General features: G+C 52.0%; 2 protein-coding genes and 1 long non-coding RNA gene across 3 annotated transcripts in view; 2 read left to right on the forward strand and 1 right to left on the reverse strand.

The window, feature by feature from the left end:
• LOC108401983 (keratin, type II cytoskeletal 75-like) lies at window positions 1–13,435 on the forward strand. The gene is made up of 9 exons (XM_017668205.3): window positions 1–543; window positions 2,334–2,542; window positions 5,014–5,074; window positions 5,877–5,972; window positions 7,952–8,116; window positions 8,920–9,045; window positions 9,532–9,752; window positions 10,318–10,352; window positions 11,644–13,435. The coding sequence occupies exons 1-9, from the start codon at window positions 64–66 to the stop codon at window positions 11,838–11,840; spliced, it is 1,590 nt and encodes a 529-aa protein (XP_017523694.1). The 5' UTR covers window positions 1–63; the 3' UTR covers window positions 11,841–13,435.
• LOC140843608 (uncharacterized) lies at window positions 8,124–17,495 on the reverse strand. Its single transcript, XR_012121485.1, has 3 exons — window positions 17,362–17,495; window positions 9,292–9,364; window positions 8,124–8,291 (listed from the first exon to the last, which is right to left on the reverse strand). It is a non-coding gene; the product is annotated as an uncharacterized lncRNA (long non-coding RNA).
• KRT82 (keratin 82) overlaps window positions 15,231–17,663 on the forward strand; it is a 12,771-nt gene continuing 10,338 nt past the window's right edge. The window contains exons 1-2 of the mRNA XM_036992364.2: window positions 15,231–15,673; window positions 17,424–17,632. Of these exons, the coding sequence (XP_036848259.2) occupies window positions 15,269–15,673; window positions 17,424–17,632 (614 nt within the window). The 5' untranslated portion in view covers window positions 15,231–15,268. The remainder of the gene's footprint in view (window positions 15,674–17,423; window positions 17,633–17,663) is intronic.

Genomic DNA, 17,663 nt, shown 5'->3' on the forward strand with positions numbered 1-17,663 from the left:
TTTGAAGGCAACTCATTCCTTTGACATTTTCACTCCTCTGGCCCTCTGGCACCAGCTCCCAAAATGACCCAGCGATCCTCTGTCACCATCAAGTCAGGGGGCACTCGGAACTTCAGTGCTTCCTCAGCCAGCCTCCTCCCGGGCTGCCGGCCCAGCTTCAGCTCTGTCTCCATGTCCCAGAGTGGGAAGAGTTTTGGGGGTGGCTTTGGAGGTGCATTCGGGACCAGGAGCCTCCACAGCCTTGGGGGTAGCAAGAGAATTTCAGTCAGCGGGGGCTACTGCCCCAGCCGGGCCAGCCTTGGGGGCGCTGGCTATGGGCTGGGTGTCGGGGGCATAGGGTACAGGGTTGGGGGAGCCTGCATTGGTTATGGATTTGGAGGTGGGGTGATGCCTGGTGCTGGGGGTATCCAGGAGGTCACTGTCAACCAGAGCCTCCTGACCCCCCTCCACCTGGAGATTGATCCCTCCCTCCAGCGGGTGCGGAAGGAGGAGAAGGAGCAGATCAAGACTCTCAACAACAAGTTCGCCTCCTTCATTGACAAGGTGAGAGACAAGTGGGATCTCCACCATGCAAGCAGCTGGCACTCAGGGGGATCTCTGCTTTTGGGGCTCTGGGCCCAGGACCTAACATCCTGGGGGCTGGGAAGACTGCTGATGGGATGGAGGAGGGGAGGTTTCCACCTTGTTGAGGTGGGAGCAGGAAAATGTCCAACTCCAGACTCCAAAGCTGTCTGACCCAGCACAAGGGCATGACTCTTTTGATGGCATTATACTTGGCTTGAAGTTAGATAGCAAAGGGGATCATTTTGGAGGGAAGGAATGAAAGGTTACAAGTTCAGTTCACAAAAGTAAACTGGGATCACCTTTTCCTGCCTAGTGAATAGGAGCAAGTCCTCCTGTGGCAACCTCCCTAATGACTTGGGTATGTCTGGGAAGCTGAGTGGTCGGCAAGGAGCAGGTTCAAAGTAGTCCACACTTTTCTTTTGGTGGCAGCAAAGCTGTGACTTCAGCCCTGAGTCCCTCCTTCTGTAAGGCCCAGAGTCCTAGGGACTTGCCTCTTTCTGGAAAAGAAACTACTCTATTTTGCACTACCACCCATTCATGCCCGAGCCTCAGTTGTTTGTTTTTCCCTGAGAAGAACCAATTCAAGGATCTGGATTGTTCAGGCTCCATACTTGCAATGTGGATGGAAGAATGCTGAACTGAGCGGTAACCAGCCCAGGTTCTAGCTTTGGCTCTACTGCTTAGGATAGTCACCTAACTTCTTGGGCCTTGGTTGGGTAGGATGGATGGACTCAGATGTGCTCTTGTAGGTTTCACAGGCTAGCATGTGCCCCATCATGTGGACCCAGATCTCTGAATGGCTGACCTTAATCAAAGGGACCATCAAGACAGAGGTTCTTCAACTTTATTGCTCATGTCACCCCACTTGGCCTGGTGTTTGCAATAAATCTGAGATTTCCCTGCTTTTCCTTGAGGATGTGGGCAATAAGGGGATGTGACTAGGGAGAGACTTGGAACCAGGACTGCCACCCAGAAAGTTGGGTGGGGGGAGGCGTTGGTTAAAGCCCCTCTGTAGGCACACTGCTGTCTCCAGACTGGGAGGCCCTGCTTCTTCATTCTTTGAGGTTTCATGTCATTCCAGCTACCCCCGAAAGAAGGACTTTGTTTAGCAAGGAAGGTTTTGCATATTTGCAAGGCTACCCCTGAGATTGAGGAGTACATGAGTGCAATTCAATCCAAGAAAAGAAAATTATTAGTAGCACAAGGGACCTGAATGAACAGAGAAAAGAAGGCCTTGCCAAAGTCACACAGCTAGCGAGGGGCATGGCTGGGATTGTGCCCAGGACCCCTCAGTGGGACTCCAGAGTGACCTATTCCAGCATTCCTGGAATATATGGGCAACTGACCAGATTCTATATCTAGAGAAATCATGTCAGAAAGAAAATGGACAGACTGAATTTCTGCTAAGAACCTCCTGCCCATTTAATGGGAATCAAAATCTCACCCAATAATGTGATTGTGAAATGTTCGTTTCTTCAGCTACCATACATCAGCATGTTGGTGTATTCAGAGGTTTCCAGCCCCTCTGGCCCCCCTTGCTTCTCCCACCTCCACAAAAAGCCACCACCTGTCTCCCAGGCCCATTGCACCAACATTTCTTTCACTCCCTACATTTCAGGTTCCTTCTAGGACAAGGAGTAGGAGCCTGCCACCCGGACTCTGAGGTCTTACAGGACCCCCTTGCAACTGTTGGGGGTCCTGTGTTCCAGAGCCCTCTTGGAGACTACTGCAGGGAAGCCCTCACAGTCTCTCTCCTCTGGCTGGGGCAGGTACGGTTCCTGGAGCAGCAGAACAAGGTCCTGGAGACCAAATGGAGCCTCCTGCAGGAACATAAAACCACCAGGGCCAACATCGAGCCCATGTTTGAAGCCTACATCAGCAACCTGAGACGGCAGCTGGACAGCTTGGGCGGAGAGCGGACAAGGCTGGAGACGGAGCTGAAGAACATGCAGGAGGTGGTGGAGGATTTCAAGAACAAGTGAGTGGGCACTCAGCCAGCTCCTGGGAGTGCCCTGCCCCCAGCTCCTGGGGAGCTCCACCCTCCTAGGTGCCCAGTCCAATGGGGAAGTGGGACCCACACTTAGGGCACCGAGGTGGAATTAGAAAAAGAGCTGGGACTCTGCAGTCAAGAATGTTGAGAATTTTCAGAGGGGCTGGGGTTATAGATGATGATAACTAACATGGGCACAAAGAGCATGATGTCACAACACCCTTGTAAACTCTGCATGAGGAGAGTAAGGCTCTGAGATAGCATCTGACTCACCCAAGGTTATCCAAGTGGCAACTAATGAGTTAAGAATTAAACCCATAGAATCTCATCCTCACATTTGTTCAGCCTAATCCCATTGCTAACTTACACAATGTTCATGCATTCACCCCAGCCCAGACCAAGGCCAGAGAACAAAGGAAAAAGGGATACCTTTGCTGCCTTCTCTCTGGAAACCACACACACACACACACACATCCTGTTGAACATAACTGTACACTGGTGTCTATAGATGTTAAGTTCTTATTTTTATTGTTCTGATTTATTCCTAAAGTTCTTGGTCCAAACAAATAAGTGACCTGATAAGAGTTTGGGACACTGTTTGCATCATGTAATGGGAGTTTGGGTTTTAGAGCTGCACTGACATGGTAGCCACTAGCCACACGTGGCTGTTTAAATTAAAATTAAATAAAATTTAACCATCAGCCCCTCAGTCACACTAGCCACATTTCAAGTGCTCATTCGACCCATGTGGCTAATTGGTCCCACAGTGGAGCAGATACAGAACATTTCCATCATTTCAGAATGTTCCCTTGTATGGCACTATAGAATCTAGAGTAGTCAGTGGATTAAGAATCTTGGCTGAATGACTTAAAGAAAATTAACCCCTCTAAGCTCCTGTTCTTTGTTCTATTAAAAGTACACACCTTTTAATTATTATATTATATTAAATCAAAACTTGCAACTAAAACATGTGGTAGGATGTCCAGTGCCTGGTATATAAGTTGTTAGTAAGTGTTAGCTATTTTTATCATACAGATGAGTACATATATGTGTGTAGTGATGCTGACACAGACAAGAGAAGCAAGTGCAGATGGATAACTTATAATATGTATGCAAATATGGAGTGACAGTGTTTCAATCCAAGAAGGCTTCCTCAAGGAGGAGACTAAAGCTAAGGTTGAGAAGGAACAAGGCACAGGGAAGGAAGGTGGGGGGACCTGTTCAAGAGTGTGCTCCTGGTTAATAGTCCGCAGTGTTCTTGGAGCAGGCATCTAGGAGGCCTGTGCATGGCCATGGGGTGCTCAGCCTCTGGCAGAGGGTCTGTGATCTAGGAAACACAGACAAGTACCATTTCATGGAGTTAGGTGCAGGTGAGATGTTCAGATCTAAGCAAAAGGCAGTGTGAGGAAACAACAAGGAAAACCACCTCACTTTTCCCAAGACCTTAGGAGAAGGCACAGTATCGAAGGTTCAACAGCAGGAGAGAGTTTTCTCTGATCCTACTAGACAACAGAGGCAATAAAAAAGCAGGGGAGATTCTGGTTATTTACACAATGTGAAATAGTACTTTGTGGTTTTAAAAGAATAAGGACAAGCCATTTCGTAAGTGGGAAGGAGCCTCTGAGAGGTTAAGTGACGTGCTCCAGGTTACTCAGCTGGCAGGTGGAGGAGACGAAGCCCAAATGGCAGCTGTCCAGAGCCACGGAGACGGTGGGATTCACTGATGCTCAGCAGGGCTTGGGGGGAAATGGGTCATCTAGAGCAGAAGGGAAACTTCCTTCCCAGAGATCTGTGAGCAGCCGGCACCTCCACGTGCCCGTCAGGGGTTGGAGGGGAGTAAGCTTGCTGCTCAGGGACAAACTGAAGTCTGAGAAACCTGGGGAGCAGGGCTCCTATTAGCCTGAAGACTGCTTCCTAGGCTGCCATTCAGCATAGCTGAGAACAGAACAGCAAGGCAACGTGAGGCACCTAGGGGCACAGGAGCCGAGGCTTGGGACTGCCGCCTGAGACCTGCCCTCTGCGCCTCCCTCATGGCCTCTGTTGGCCTTGGGGTGAGACCACAGGGTCAGAAAGGAAGCATGTGGCCCCTTTATGGGACCTACACTCTCGAAGCAGCAAAATGGAGAGCAAAGCAGTCTCAGAAAGAACGAGGGGTGGTTCTGTTTTGTTGCTGTTTGGACAGAGGTGTTTGTTTGATAGATTTGGGATTGGGAGCAGGGCCATGCTATAGCAGCATGCTTTCCAAGTCTGCTCTGGAAACCCTCCATGGCCTGCCCACCTACAGCCCCCACTGTTTGACCCCACTCCCAGAACCCTGCTCCCAATGCTAATCTGCTTGTTTCTTTAGTGATTTATAATTAACACAATATTATATTAGTTTCAAGTGTACAGCATAGTGATTTGATATTTTTACACAGTACACGATCACCTCAACGGTTCACTTCTTGATCCTCTCACAGGTACGAGGAAGAAATCAACAGGCGCACTGTGGCAGAGAATGAGTTCGTGGTGCTCAAGAAGGTGAGGGGAAGGGCACTCCCTCCAGATGCCCAGGCCCAGGCAGCTGCTTCTGGGGTGCCACTCAAGCAAGTAGCCTTGCACACAGGCTTTACCTAATCTTAGAAACAGGTTTTATCTTATAAGTGAGAAAACTCAGGTTCAGGCAGGTTCAGTAAGTTGCCCAAGGTTACCCAGATAATCAGAAGTGAGTCAGGATCCAGGACTCAAATTCCCAGCTGTAAGTGATAACACCAGCCCCCTCCCCGAAGGGAGTCTGTGCAGTGAGAGGGGAAGCAAAACGGCCTTGTGCTGAGCTGAGTCTCCAAGACACCAAGTCAGCCTCTGAGAACAGGGCAAGGCAGAGATCAGCTCCATGGAGCTGGGGACCTTGCTCAGCATGGTGCGCAGAGAGCAGGGAGATGCAGCCTGGATGGGCTAGAGGGGGACGAATGGAGCAGTGGTGTGCAAAGTGGAGGGAGGGGCAGGAAGAGCAAGGAGGACAGGGAAAGCTGGGCTGGCTTCAGGGAGAGGCTGGGAGAGCCCCAAGGCAGTGGAGGCCCCAAGGCCCAGGATGGGGTTGTCCTCTCCACATAGAGGTGACAGGAGATCTTTCCCTGTGGCGCCAGCTGAAGAGCAGGTGGACGTTCCCTGAGAGCCCTGGTCCTCACCCAGTTTGGGCCCTCGTACAAGTTGCACTCCATAGCTTGGAACAGAGAAACACCTCACCCCTGGGAGCTGGACTCCTCCCACCTAACCCCCAGACAGAGGGGCCTCTTACCCCAGGTACCGTGGAACTCAGAGTGACTTCATGTTCTGTGCCCAGGACGTGGATGCCGCCTACATGAACAAGGTCGAGCTAGAGGCCAAGGTGGACGCCTTAATGGATGAGATCAACTTCCTGAGAGCTTTCTACGATGCGGTAAGCAGTGCCAGGTGCTCCCTCTCTGAAGGGCTGGAGGCTGGTGGGCCTCAGATAGCACTACCAGTTTCTTCCCTGGTCTCTCTGCTCCCCATCCAACCCCAGGTTGGAATTCATGGAGCGGATGCTACTTTCCCTACCAAGGGAGAAAATGAAGTTTCCTAGGGCAGCTGGCAGGTCAGGCGAAATGAGAAATGCAACCTTGACCACTTGGACCAAGCATGTTGCATTGGTCAGACAAAAGAATTGCCTGCCATTGAACTATGTGTAGTTCCATAGAATTCGCTCAGTAATCTGGCTCACTCAGCTCTGTTCAAATTTCCTGCTACACTTCCTAGAGAAGCTACAGGATAATGCAGTTACACAAACCGAGCAGCAATCAGTGAGCTCTTAGGTGTCTCTAGAAGCACACACCACGATGGCCTGGTTCTCCTGAGGATACACTGTATTGTGCCAGACACTGTTCCTGGGGCCACAGGTGCAGGGCTGAGCAAACACAGTGAGCCCCTAAGTGCTCGGAGCTTCTGTTACAGTGTGTGAGTCGGGCAACACAGATCAAACAGCTATGCCATTTCAGGCACAATGCGGGTGAGGAAGACAAATAACAATAGGGAGCAGGGGCGGCCAGGAAGTGGGTGAGATCTGAGGAGAAACATGAGGCAACCGAGGAGCCAGGAATGCCAGGAGGAGTCCAAGGTGGCTGGAGGAGACTGAGTGATGGGGAGAGTGGAAGGGCTGGGACCAGCAATGTCGAGGACGGGGGTAGGGTGCCTGTGTTCCTCCAGGTAGACCATGTAAGGACAGGTGCTATGCCCATGGGGTTACATGTGTTTGGTGCCCAACAGAAGTTGGCCATATTCCAAGAGCAGGAGCCTGGGCTCTGTGACCACCCGACAGCCCACATGGGCAAAAAGCCACCATTTTCTCTGCTTGATCACATCAGTGCTGACAACCAGTGTGGTGTTGGCTCCTTATTTCAAACAGCAAGCCTGTGGGCCAAGACCTGCAAGCTATGTCAGCTGCTGGAGAAGACAAATTGCACATGACAACAAAATAATAGTTTTTGAAGCAGGAAATGCATGAACCAACAGTAAAGAAAGGAGAGGGATATTTTTACTTAGATTTGTGCTTTGGACCAGTGATTCTTAAATTTTACAGCTCATCAGAATCTTCTAGAAGTCTTATTAGAACACCAGTTCTGACTCAGTAAGTCTAGGGTGAGGCCCAAAATGTTGCATTTCAATCAAGTTCCCAGGTGATGCTGATGCTGCTGGTCTGAGGATCACATTTTGGGAGTCACCACCTTAGATGACTCCAAAAAGTGATCATTAAATTAATTGTAGGTTTATGGTTTCAAAAGCCATCTTACATGGATATGGATTTATTTAATCCTCACAGAAATGATACGAGGCTATACCGTAACTAGCCCCCTGAGACTATCTAACCAGGTTGGCAGATCTAAGCCTTGAATTTTTTGGTCTGGTGGCCTTTCCACTGTTTCGAGCTGATTTCCATTTCCCGTCCCCAAGGACCAGGGAGGAGTGAAATTGGGAAACACGATCAGGACACAGCAAAGCACTCTGGCTCCTTCTGACTCAATTTTCTTTCACAAGATGATTTCTTTATTTGGTGTGAAAGGTGCATTTTCTCAGAACACGAGACGTCACCGCACTGACAGGTTGTGGCAAGGTGCATTCCCCTCACAGTGGGAGTGACTTCTGGAGAATTCTGGCTAGAGTCACCTGTGCTGCTGCTCCCTCTGTGCAGATGAGGGGACTAGAAAGAATGGGTGTAAACTCAGTGACCCCCTAATGTCCTTCCAGCCCTTTCGCACAGCGCTCCACCCCAACAATGCGAGCAAGGCCCTCGATGCCAGGGTCTGTTCTAGGGCTCTGGTCAGTCTCCCAACACACACACACACACACACATGCACATGCACACCCTCCTCCTTCAGCTGTTCCGTTTGGGCCCTGTCACAGGAGCTGGCCCAGCTGCAGGCCCAGATCTCTGAAACTTCTGTCATCCTGTCCATGGACAACAACCGCAAGCTGGACCTGGACAGCATTATCTCTGAGGTCAAGGCCCAGTACGAGGACATTGCCAACCGCAGCCGGGCTGAGGCCGAGTCCTGGTACCAGACCAAGGTAAGGAATCAAGGTCAAGTTCATGAAACAATCATAGGGAATTGAGATTTCTAAAGGCAAATTAGTAAGAGCCTTGTCCTCTTGGATGTCCCCGTCTGATAGTGTCGAAGGGATCTGAGTTCAGCTTGGGTTTTACCCTCGGTTCTGAGGACTCCTCAGGCTGCACCATCAGGACCTGCGGACATAGCCAGACAAGGACAGGAGGGGGTCAGTCCTCTGCCAGGGGACGATGGACACCTCTCCAATGCCCTGTAAGGAGAGGCGAGGGACCACCCGTGCCATGGGGGCAAGAGAGGGAAGGTGGGAACAAGAGGAAGATTAAGCCTCTTGGAAGAGGCTAGAGGATCCTGAGAAGAGAGACAGAAGTGGCTGGGGCTGCAGGACTGGGAGACAAAGGCTGGGCAAGGATCACACAGTGAGATTTCCAGGTTAGAGCAAACACAGATCTAGGGAGTCACTAGAGTATAAGACATGGTGCCACAGAAAACAAATACGAAAGAGCTTCAGACTCGGTGAGCGCTGGGCACTCCTGTGTGATGCTGAGTTTGTGAGCGGGAGCTACCTGCTGTGGAAGGAAAGGGAAAGACCCGACCCAGGGAGTGCCCCCCTGGGAGGAGCTCCTGAGGACACAGAGAGTGAGGGGCTGAGCCAACAGACAAAGCAGATGGATTTGACTGAAATAGTGGTGCAAAGCGAGGCACTTCCGAGCAGCGCACTGGAAGCCTGCTGGGCCCTGGGAAGCCACCACCTTCTCCTCTCTGACCTGGCTGTCCCCGCCTCCTGTTCCTCCTTCCCCACCCCAGTATGAGGAGCTGCAGCGGTCGGCAGGCAGGCACGGGGATGACCTCCGCACCACCAAGATGGAGATCTCAGAGCTGAACCGGGTGATGCAGAGGCTGCGCTCTGAGATTGACAACCTGAAGAAGCAGGTAGGGCTGAGCTCCAGGTGGGCATCCCACCCATGCCCCCACCCCTCACAGACCTGGAATCTTCTAACTCAGCCCACGCAGAGAGAACCTCCCAGATGAGTGACCCCCCAGGAATGTACAACGGCAGCCTCCGGCCCCATTGGGGATGTGAGGACCTTCTTTCTGAGATCTGTCCAACATTAATTCCTCTAGGAAAGCTTGTCTCCTGGGGACATAGATGGCAAAACTTTGGCCTGCTTTACTTACCCACTATCCAGAGAAGTTCTGCATTGAAAAGGACCCCCATGTCATTTCCTGTATCCTGGATGTTTCAAATTATCTAAGGGGAACAGACATTAATCTTATTTTTTGAAGATGATGAATGAAGTCCCAACCTCCTTTGCATGAAATCCATTTCAGGAAAATCTTCCATATTTTTAATCTAAAACCCACATCTTACTGTATTTCCTACGGATGATCTCACAAACTCCTGTGTCCTCCTGGCAGTGTGCCGCACTCCAGGCCGCCATTGCTGATGCTGAGCAGCGTGGAGAGATGGCCCTCAAGGACGCCAAGCACAAGCTGGCTGAGCTGGAGGACGCCCTGCAGAAGGCCAAGCAGGACATGGCGCGGCAGCTGCGTGAGTACCAGGAGCTCATGAACGTCAAGCTGGCCCTGGACATCGAGATCGCCACCTACCGCAAGCTGCTGGAGGGCGAGGAGTGCAGGTGGGCAGCCTTCTCCTTTCACCAGGGCTCAGACACCACCAGAGCACCCATGCAACAGAGGCAGGAGCCCCACAGAGCCAGGTCCCAGATAGGAATTCCAAGGGTGGAAACAGGTTTAAAGCACAGCTGCTTCCTAAAGGCGTCCTATGATCACAGCTGCTCCCATGGTTCCTGTTGGACTCCAGGCAGGGGGCCAGGGTAAAAGGTGTCAGGGGGAGATGGCTCATGGCTACCTGGAAGGCCATAAGCAGGGGCATTTCTGCCCAGGCCTGTGACAAAGAGGCCATGCTCAGGATGAGGCTCAGGAGCTCCATGTTTGACCAGAGATGTCTGCAACCTTACTGTCCCTCCTACCTAGGGAGCCTGGGCCCCTTGATGTGTCATCCAAATGTCCCTTTACAGAGTCACATTAGTCTCCTAAAGCTAGTGAGATGAATAGAAGCTGGTTAAGTGCAGAGCCTAGCACACAGTAAGTGCTCTGTGCGGGTAACATCAACTAAAAGAACTCAGGGCTCTTTAACTTCTCAGCAAATGAAAGGTCTCTTTGTCTCCCCTCCCACAACAGACTGACCGGAGAAGGTGTTGGACCTGTGAACATCTGTGAGTACAAATCTTGGGTTGACAGAAAAGTGGGAGACAAAACAGAAGCTGATAGTGTTACTGACAAGGATTTAGTGACTGAATAGGACAAAGCTGGGCAGCAATGTCATTAAGCCCCCCTTAGGAGCTCTGTGGAGACCCCTCTCTTCTTTGGCCCTTCATCCCAGCAATGTCAAGAGAGACTTGTAGTGACCCCTCACCCCCAGGGCTGTCGCAGTGGCGCCACATGTCCACACGAATGACTCTGCTCTGGCCCCAGAGGGCTCAGTTACAGGAATCCCTGGTTTGAACGTCAGATTTCTCAGCTAGTTCTGGCAGGAACTCAAACTCACACAACTAACAAGAAACCACTCAACAGGTTAAATGCCAAGAACCTTGTTTAGAATTGAACACATGAATTGAACGAGTAAAGCACTGGCTGACCTGGCAAGGAGTGCAGGTGCGCAGCCTTCTCCTTCCTGCTCACCAGAGAGAGCCAGGGAGGAAGCACCCCACAGCACAGCCCAGCAGGGCTGATGGGGCATTCAGGCAGTGCCGAGTCCCATCCTGGGCCTGGGCAGCAGAGTCCCCCTTGGGGGACCATGTTAGGGAGGCTGGAAAGCCAGGATGAGAAGAGTTTGAAAACAATCAATAACAGGAGCAGGAACGCTTCACCAGGAGGAGCAGACACTGAGACGGGAGGTCAAAGAGCCATCTTCACACGTTTGATGGGCTGTGGGAGCTGCATCCCAAAGGAGTGAGCTCCCTGTTGCTGAAAGTATTTGAACAGAAGCTAAATGTTTGCCTCTGGGTGCAACAGAAGGTATTCCCACCCAGGGAGATCCGCGCCCAGTGTGGGAGTCTGTGATCTCCACACAGGTACAAGACCTCACGTTCCATCCAATTATGAGAGCCTGGGTATAGGTAGGAATAAACATAGCATAGGAGTCTATGCCTCGGCTGCTGGCAGGTGGGACCCTGGACAGGCCACCCAATGTCATTGCGCCTCCCTGTTTCCCTCTGTAACATGGGGGGCATTGTAGAGATGGCTTCTCTCAGGCTGAGATCAGTGTGGCCTCAGTTGTAGGAGTGTGCCATTCAAAAATGGCAGGTCCTGTACAGATGCTCAAGTTGAGGTAGCTTGTGATGGGGACAGTGAGTCTGGGCCACCCTCTCTAACCCTGGCTCTGGGGACTGAGGAGATTTCTGCCCCCTGAGGAAGCACGATGGGAGGGAGCCAGTATGGGCCCCGGGAGGGTGGGTCTGGGGGCTCCAAGGAGCCTGCCAGCACGCCTGTGCCTTCTCTCCACAGCCGTGGTCTCCTCCTCGGGGGGCACAGGCTACAGCGGGAGTGGCGGCCTCTGTGCGGGTGGAAGCGGCTACAGCAGTGGCCTTTGCTACAGCGGCAGCGGCTTCAGTTCCACCAGTGGCCGCGGCGTGAGTGGCAGCAGCTCCAGCATGCGCATCATCTCCAAGACATCTTCCACCAAGAAGAGCTACAGGAGCTAAAGGCCCTGCCTGCCTCGGCTGCCTCCTCCCTCTTCCTGATTCCCACCTAAGGCCTGTTGCTTTGCTGACACCCCATGCACATGCAGGAGGCACAGGGAGCAGGCAGTGAGTGGCCAGTGAGCCCTAAGGTCACCTTCTCCATCCCTCTGCCTCTAGAGGTCACCTTATCCATCCCTCTGCCTCCAGACAGGTCCCCATGGAGGTATGCCCCTCACTTCCTATCCCAGGGCCCTCCCACAGGCATCCATGCCAACTAACACTAACTCAACTGCTGTGCCAAGACCAGAGCTGGGACTTGCCTCAGTAGCTTCCAGAATAGGGGTGCAGTAGGGTCTTCCTCCTTCTGCCCAACCGAGACCTACTGCAATGCCACTGGGGGACTTAGAATTGGACTTGGTGCCCCAAATAAGTTGACTGTAGTCCATGCCAGAGTCTCCACCCTATGTGCTTCTCATGGCAGACAGACCATTTTTCCTGCAGGTCCCCTCAAACGATTGCAATCCCCTCACCTCCTTCCCTCTTGGCCCTGCCCAAATCCCCAGCCACTTCTCCTGACAACTCCCACCATCAGAATATTTGAAAGAGTAATCAACACCCTTCAGAATATTACCAACTTGATTATTCATACTAGGATGGAATCTCCATGGCCTGGAGCTAAATTCCATGATAAATCATAGCCAAATTTCTTCCAAATCTGCCTCATTAAAGTCAATATTAGAACTGTCATCTCTAACAGAAATGTCCCGTGGATGAGTGGGAGGAAAGGAAGCTCCCGGGAGAGTAGGCTGCAGCCACACCAGCAGGAGGGGCCACTTAGCCTGTGTCTGAACCGCCCTGGGAGAGCCTCCTGCGATGGTCCTCCAGGCCGGAGCTTCTCTCTCCTCTGCTAGCCACATCTCTCTTTGGGAAACTTTTCTTTCCGTTTCACCTACCCATTCACCTTCGCTCCTTTTCCTACCCATCCTTTACCAGCTTATGAGTCTCCCTTCTAAGCTCCCTCCTCCTCTCTCCTTTACTTCCCTCTTTTCTTCCTCTCCCACTCATCCATTTGGCAGTGTATGTCCTGCTCTCTCTCTCTCCTAACCTTTCTTTTTCTATCCCTCTGTCTCTGACATGCCTGTGGTGTGGATTTGCTGGTCGCCAGCTCTAGCTAGAACTGAACCTCTTTAAGGCAGCCCAGTAAAGTCCCTGCCCCACGGGCAAGGCCTAGGAGAGCAGACTCTGTTAGGAAGACAGGTATGTCCTCCCTCCCTCCCTCCAAGAGGATGCGTTCTCAGGCCATGGAAGGAAGCAGAGGGAGGGCCGCAGTGGAACAGGGAGTGGGGTAGGCACAGATATCGTCCCAAGGCTGGTCTTCATGCAGTGGTTTGAAAAGTTGTAAGCTCTCAAAACACCTGCCATATATTCAAGACCAAAATGCATTCCAAGGGCAAGGAGGGGCTGGCTGCTGCACCACTGACATGAAGATAGGAGAGTTCACAACTTCAGAAAAGTCACTCCTACTCTGATCATTTCAAACCCTTCAGAATTGCCTGCTCCCTGTGCCTGCCTGCTTCCTAAAATAGCTTCAATAAAATGTCACCGAGCTTTCCAGGCTTGACTGAGTCTGTATCCTATCTCACACTTAGAGGGCCTCCAGGGAGCCCAACACAGTCAATGAGACCTTGCTCTGGCCTGAATGTGGTGAGAGCAGGCTCTGTGGTCTTACTTCTCAGTGTCACCATCACCACCATCTCCTGGGCCCCACCTCTGTGATGCTTTCTCCAGGGAGAATGAGAATCCTCTTCCCCTGACATCATGCAACCCGGCCCCACCCTACCCCACCTCAGCCTCCCACTGTTGCCCATGACCTCTTGTCACACCCCTGACCTCCCCAAGCCCCAATCTTCCCTCCATAGCACTCTAGGATCCAAAGTCAATGTGATGACAAAGGGGACAGTGTGAAATGTCACAGAGAATTTTGGAGCACTAGAAACTGCTGACTTGCAGTCTCCTAATCTAAAGGTAGAACAGAGAAGACATAATACATATTGGTGATAGACCCCCATTCCTCACCCAGGCTTCTCTCCACCAGCAGCAGACCACAGTGACGTCAGAAACAACAGCATTGAATCCCAGCCCATCACAGACAAACTGTGTGGTTTGGGGTGGTTACTTAACCACTCTGTTCCTCACTTTCCTTAGCTGTAAAATTGAAACTACAGCATGGTGTCCCCATAATAATTAAATGAGAAAATGATGTCACACTCAGGGTAGTCCCAGCACACAGAAACAACCTAATACATGTTACTGCTATTATTATTGGCTTGATTATTGACCTGGAAAAAGGTCAGCGTGGAAGGGAAAGACTAGCCGGCCCCAGCAGAGGCTTCACTGAGGGACTGCTGGAAAGGGCAGGGAGAGGACTGGCGTCGGGGAGGTTTCAAGCATCTCCACAGAGCCGGGACTGGGGTGCTGGGGAGAAAGCCTGTATCCCACACCTACCCAAACATTCCCTAAGGCAACGACTGTCCTCGCAGATGTCTGCAGGTCATAGCAGGCTCTACCTCCCTCAGGGAGCCTGGGAATGTGGGGAGAAAAAGGGGAAAGGAACAGTGACATGGACCGCAACCTCATGGTTGACATCAGGACCTGTTTCAGAGGCTGGAAGAATCTTGGGGAGATCACACCTTCCCCTCCTCTCTTCAAGCCCCAGGCATTTCCTCTGGAGTCCCCTGCAGCCTTTTTTGGACCACACAGGCCCTGAAGACAAGAGTATATATCTGGGACCTTCTACCTTGGAGCCCTAGTGAGAAAGGGGGCTGCTGAGCAGGAGCCAGGACCTGCCTGGCCTGAGGAGGGCGAAGCCCAGCCTGCTTAGGGGGGGCTTCCCACCCCAAAAGCCTTCCTCCCTGGGAGCCTCTGGGCTCACTGAGGAACCCATAGAGGGCACTTGGGTCTGAAGCATCTGCAGGAAAACATAAAAACAGCCTTGGAGAGATGGAGCCTCCTCATGCATGTCTGATTTGGTCTCTAATCCCAAGGCAGCCAGGGTACATGATTCACCCCCACCCCCACAGTGAAATGGCATAAAATCTCAGCTCTCCCTTTCCTTGAGGCTGAGCCACTGAATACACCAAACACTTCTGTCTGCTTGGCCCTCTCATCACCCTGTAAACAAGGAAGGAGGACAAATAGAAATTTTATAGGGCCCACCAGCATCGATCATTGGCTCCTTCTCTTTGCTCTTTGCTACCCTAATTATCCACTTTGCATTTAGCAGCTGCCAATGTCCCAAGCTCATAAACCTGATTTAATGGTGGTTTACGGTTTGATCTGGCTCAGCCCTCCATCTCCCACCAGATAAAAGGGTGGAAGCTGAGCTGACCTGATAATCGTGCTTCCCATTGTCCCCACGAGAGCCCACCTCCCTGCCTCTCTCTCCTGCCATGCCGTGCCACACCTTCCAGCAGGGCTCCGGAAGCGGCAGTAGGAGCTTCAGCTCATGCTCAGCTGTGCTCCCCCGAATGGTCACCCACTATGCGGTGAGCAAGGGGCCATGCCGGCCCGGAGGCACTGGGGGCCTCCGGAACCTGGGCTGCCTTGGCTCACGGAGCCTGTGCAATGTGGGCTTCAGGAGGCCCCAGGTCGCCCCCAGGTGTGGCCCACCTGGCTTCGGGTACCGAGTGGGGGCTGCCTGTGGGCCTTCTGCCTGTATCACCCCTGTCACCATCAATGAGAGCCTGCTGGTCCCACTTGAGCTAGAGATCGACCCAACCGTGCAGAGGGTGAAGACAGATGAAAAGGAGCAGATCAAGTGCCTCAATAACCGCTTTGCCTCCTTCATCAACAAGGTGAGAGGGAGGGCCCCAGGGTCTAGGGCCACGGGATGCAGAGAACACCCTGTCTGGTCCAGGGAATAGGAAGAGACCAATGGTATCGAAGACACAACTGATTCACTGTGTACTCCACAACCACTAGATCTGGTTAGATCAGGCTCAGCACTAGACATTTCTGCTTGCTAGTCCTTTTTTTAAAATATGTCATCTCTCTCTGATGTGACCTGATAAAATCACCAAGGTTGCCTGAGGTCAGACTATAAGAAGAACTTCCAAAGCAATGATAGATACAGAAAAAAAAAGACCAAAGAGCAGAGCACAGCCTTTCCTGATGTGGCTTTAACAACAGACTGGCGCCTTCTGAGAGCCTGAGCTGGGGGGGAGACCCCGGCACTTGGAGGAAGGGATGGGTGCTGTGACCCTAGAATTTGCCACCAGCTTAGGTCTGGGGTGAAGGTGGAGTAGTCAGAGCTGGGCACACAAAGTAGTTGGAGCCACAGCTCTGAAAGGCTGTAGGGAAGGGTGACATGCCAACTGTGGATGACACTGAACTGGCCATCACCCTCAGCTGCCCCTAGGCCTGTCCCCACACCCCAGGCAGGCTCTTGGGGTCAGGATACATGCCAAGGGCTGAGCCGGTGTTTCTGGTGACCTCAAGGTTTAGGGCAAAATGTCCTGGGCCAGAAGGCAGGAGACCTGGGTCATCCTGGGTTTGGTTCTAGTCCTGTTTCCCTGAGACCCTGTGCCAACTGCTCACCTCTCAGCTTAAGAGATCTGGCTGCCACGGGGGGAAAGGAAGCGATGATGGTGGGAGAATTAAAGGAGGTGATATAGCAAAGGTACCCCCAAAAGAAATTTGTTTTCAGAAATGGGAACTTGTTATACTTAATTTTACTTTTAAAGCTCATCGAATTCTGGTAATAAACTCGCTGTAACAACGTGGGGCCTGATCATCAGCAATGTCACACACACCACTGCAACATAACTTCCTCTGTAGTTTTTCTTGAGAGACAACACACAGTATGGTAAATCCCAGGGCAAGGACAGGAGACCCTGCTCCCTTTGCCAGTGACTAATGGGGTGACTGTGATCTTCTCTCTCAGCTTCTCCTGATCTCAGTCTCCAAGCCACAGGAATGGAGGAGGTGGGCCAGCAGGTCTCCACGTTACTGTGATGTGGACATTTTTTTATTGAACCCACGGCAGGTTGTGGCAGCTTAGGTGAAAAGGGCTCAGAGTGACAAAGCCTTTGATCCAACCTTCTGCCCTGAGCACCCCAGGGTTGTGGCTGAAGAAAGCCAGAACTCCCAAGTGTAATGTCATCATAACATCACCAGCTTACACTAGTACAAGGATTTACAACATGCTTGCCATCCACAACCCAAGTAGTTGCTTCAGGAAGCAAAGAGGGGCTTGAAGGGATGAGTGGTTTGGCCAAGGTTTCAAGACTAATGGGAAGCAGGCAGGCAGGGCTGGGAGATGGACTTGCCCCAGGCCTCTTGCGACAGTAATCCTTCTACTACAATGCAGCCCCTGGGTGGCAGGTGGGGTCCTATAAACTCCCCCAGGCAGGGGTGACACAGAAACATATCATCAGGTATCAGTCTACACAGAGACCCTAATCTGAATATTATGGCACTTCGGCAGCAGTGTGTTGGTAGTAAGAACACAAACTGGTTCTGGTGCCCCATTGCCACCACTTACTCTCTCCAAGCCATGGTCCTCAGGGTCCCTGCTGCCCAGTAGCATCCTGTTGTTGGCTGCAGGTCCGGTTCCTGGAGCAGAAGAACAAGCTTCTGGAGACCAAGTGGAACTTCATGCAGCAGCAGAGGTGCTGCCAGAGCAACATAGAGCCCATCTTCGAGGCCTACATCTGTGCCCTGCGGAGGCAGCTGGACTGCGTGGCGGGAGACCGGGCCAGGCTAGAGTTGGAGCTCTGCGGCATCCAGAATGCAACGGAGGGCTACAAGAAAAAGTGAGTCTGCACTGCTCTCACCCCACTTGGG

Source organism: Manis javanica, chromosome 10, assembly GCF_040802235.1.
Source record: "Manis javanica isolate MJ-LG chromosome 10, MJ_LKY, whole genome shotgun sequence".
In the NCBI taxonomy this organism is placed as follows: Eukaryota; Metazoa; Chordata; class Mammalia; order Pholidota; family Manidae; genus Manis; species Manis javanica.